We start from the raw sequence: 2,321 nt of genomic DNA, 5'->3' as shown, positions 1-2,321 counted from the left end.
ACAACAGTCAGCTTGCTTAAACTTCCTAACATTAGATATATTGGCAATATGAATGGATACATGCCGTCTGAAACTATAATAAGCTACGCGAGAATGTAAAATAATGTAACATTTCAGTCGAAATCAGACTGTCGCTTTACCAGACCTTTCCCAACCCAAATATCCTGCTGTAAGAACTGATCCTTGAAAATAGTGGAACACACACGAAAATGTTATTTTATATTTTGAGCGATTTTATTTTTACCAAAATATTTTTTTGTGATAAGACAAATGAAATAAGAATTTACAGATTGTTCATCGAAAATATATATACACATATGTACACATAACATGTTCCGTAAGAGTTGTTGGTCTTACAAGTAGCCTAACAAACATATACCCAGCATTTTCATAGCAAATTAGTCCACGTTTAAACGTCGAAAAGTAGACCCACGCCATGGAATTTGGTATTTTAAAGTGCATAAGCTGTACAAATTTGTCCTCGACTGTTTTAAATAATAAATGCTCTGTTATAGAATATCGTGAGCAGGGTATACGGGAATGTACAGTCCGTTCCTTGATGCCCATTCTGCCCAGAATTTGCCAACTTGTGTGCCAGGATGACAAGCACTGTACTGGGGCTTTTTCCCCGTTTCCGATGTCGCGGTTTCTGCCAAAGACCATATTTTGGGGTTTTGACACTCAACGTTATCTTTACTTTCCAGATTAGCTGGAAATGATTTGGATTCTGTGTCATTCTTTACCACATTTCCCGCGTGCGCCGCGAGCCTACCAGCTCTATTGTCGTCGTTTGACTGTTTCACAAGGCGCTCATCCACCGGCTCTGTCGTTGAGTTGGATACTCTATGTCCAATATCCTCATTGTCATCTTCGGTTGGAGGATCTATCTCATCTTCTTCGTCCAAACGGGTTTTCTGCAGAGAGCCCTCGCCCTCCTCTTCGTCGCTCTCGCCCTCCTCGTCAGATTTCCCATTGGACACCCAGTTTACCCTATTATCCTTCTTCAGTCGTCGCCTGGCGTTGGCAAACCAAGTGGACACCTGCGTGAGGCTCATCTTTGTTACAATAGCAAGCATGATCTTCTCACCCTTCGTGGGATACGGGTTCTTAAGATGCTCGTTCAACCAGGCCTTGAGCGCGCTGGTGCTTTCCCGGGTAGCCACCTTGGCGACCCTGATCAGGTCATCGGTTGCGCCTGGTCGGTATTGCGGGTAGAATGGACCTCCTCCGCCGAGAAGCGCTTGATGATATGGAGAGACAGCTTTCAGGTCGAAAGAGTTGTTCTGAAAACATAAGAGAACGTGATTAGATTATATGTTTAAATTCGTGCATAACTGACCACATTGATTTGTGAAGTGTAATTACGCATTACATTTAATTGGTATTAAAAAGGTCTGTAGAATGCTTTATTTTTCCGACATTGATAAATTATGAATACATTTAGACTATTAGCTGGAAATGTTATTGATTAGGTATACAATAGAGAAAACATATAGTCAAATAACTTACCATGTTCGCAATGTATCTGTGGTGTGGATAGGGGATGAAGTTGTATCCCTGTAGTCCGGAATATGTCAAAGGTACCCCAGCCATCGCAGCAAGATAAGGGGCTTGTTGCTGTTGTACCCCAGCTGGACCTCCCAAAAACGGTATCTGATATCCAGGGGGCATGTTGATATTTCTCTCAAAGAAGTTGCCTGTTTGTGACGCAGGCATCCTTACCTCCTGACTATCAGAGCTTGAATGACAGTAATGTGCACCCTCACCAGCTCTAAATATACCCCTATCCAGTAATGGGCGGTTCTTAACCGCGGTGATTGACAGTTACGTTCAAAATACCTCGCTTTCACTCGCACCAAATCCCATCAAAGGAGAACTCCGCTGTTCCTTTTAACCGTTTCTTAAAGGCGCTAAATAGACTGTGTAAAACGTATCTCAAACCAATAATTTCTATGGTGAGAGACGAATAATGATATTTCATTTGAATTTCACAGTTTTGTTCTGATGAGGAGGATACAAGAAACTAGAATCTCTCATAATTCACTTAGCCTACTATTTGTTGTCACAATACGATCTATAATGTTAGGTCCTTTATAGATCCTTAACTATTAATTTATAGTAGGCCACCAGTTTTATCAATGCCATCACCCGTCCCCATACATATTTTTTTCAGTTCCAAATATGCCAAAAAGTAAATTACTTAATTTAAAAAATCTAACGGAATTAAGTGCATTTCAGGCAAAAAAAAAAACTGCATTTCCAAAATAAAAATGTATAATGGAAAGAGAAACTGTTGTAAACGTACCATTCATGGTAAATAT

The 2,321-nt window shown here is 40.5% G+C and overlaps 1 protein-coding gene across 1 annotated transcript; it reads right to left on the bottom strand.

The window, feature by feature from the left end:
- Positions 1–212: 212 nt before the first annotated feature.
- On the bottom strand, positions 213–1,935 carry LOC115132848 (iroquois-class homeodomain protein IRX-1-like). Its single transcript, XM_029665586.2, has 2 exons — positions 1,510–1,935; positions 213–1,283 (listed from the first exon to the last, which is right to left on the bottom strand). Exons 1-2 carry the CDS (start codon positions 1,714–1,716, stop codon positions 510–512), a joined length of 981 nt encoding a protein of 326 aa, XP_029521446.1. The 5' UTR covers positions 1,717–1,935; the 3' UTR covers positions 213–509.
- Positions 1,936–2,321: the final 386 nt, after the last annotated feature.

This window comes from Oncorhynchus nerka, linkage group LG7 (genome assembly GCF_034236695.1).
Source record: "Oncorhynchus nerka isolate Pitt River linkage group LG7, Oner_Uvic_2.0, whole genome shotgun sequence".
Lineage (NCBI taxonomy): Eukaryota > Metazoa > Chordata > Actinopteri > Salmoniformes > Salmonidae > Oncorhynchus > Oncorhynchus nerka.
Note: the sequence above shows the minus strand (reverse complement) of the source record. Positions and strands in the feature narration are given on the sequence as shown.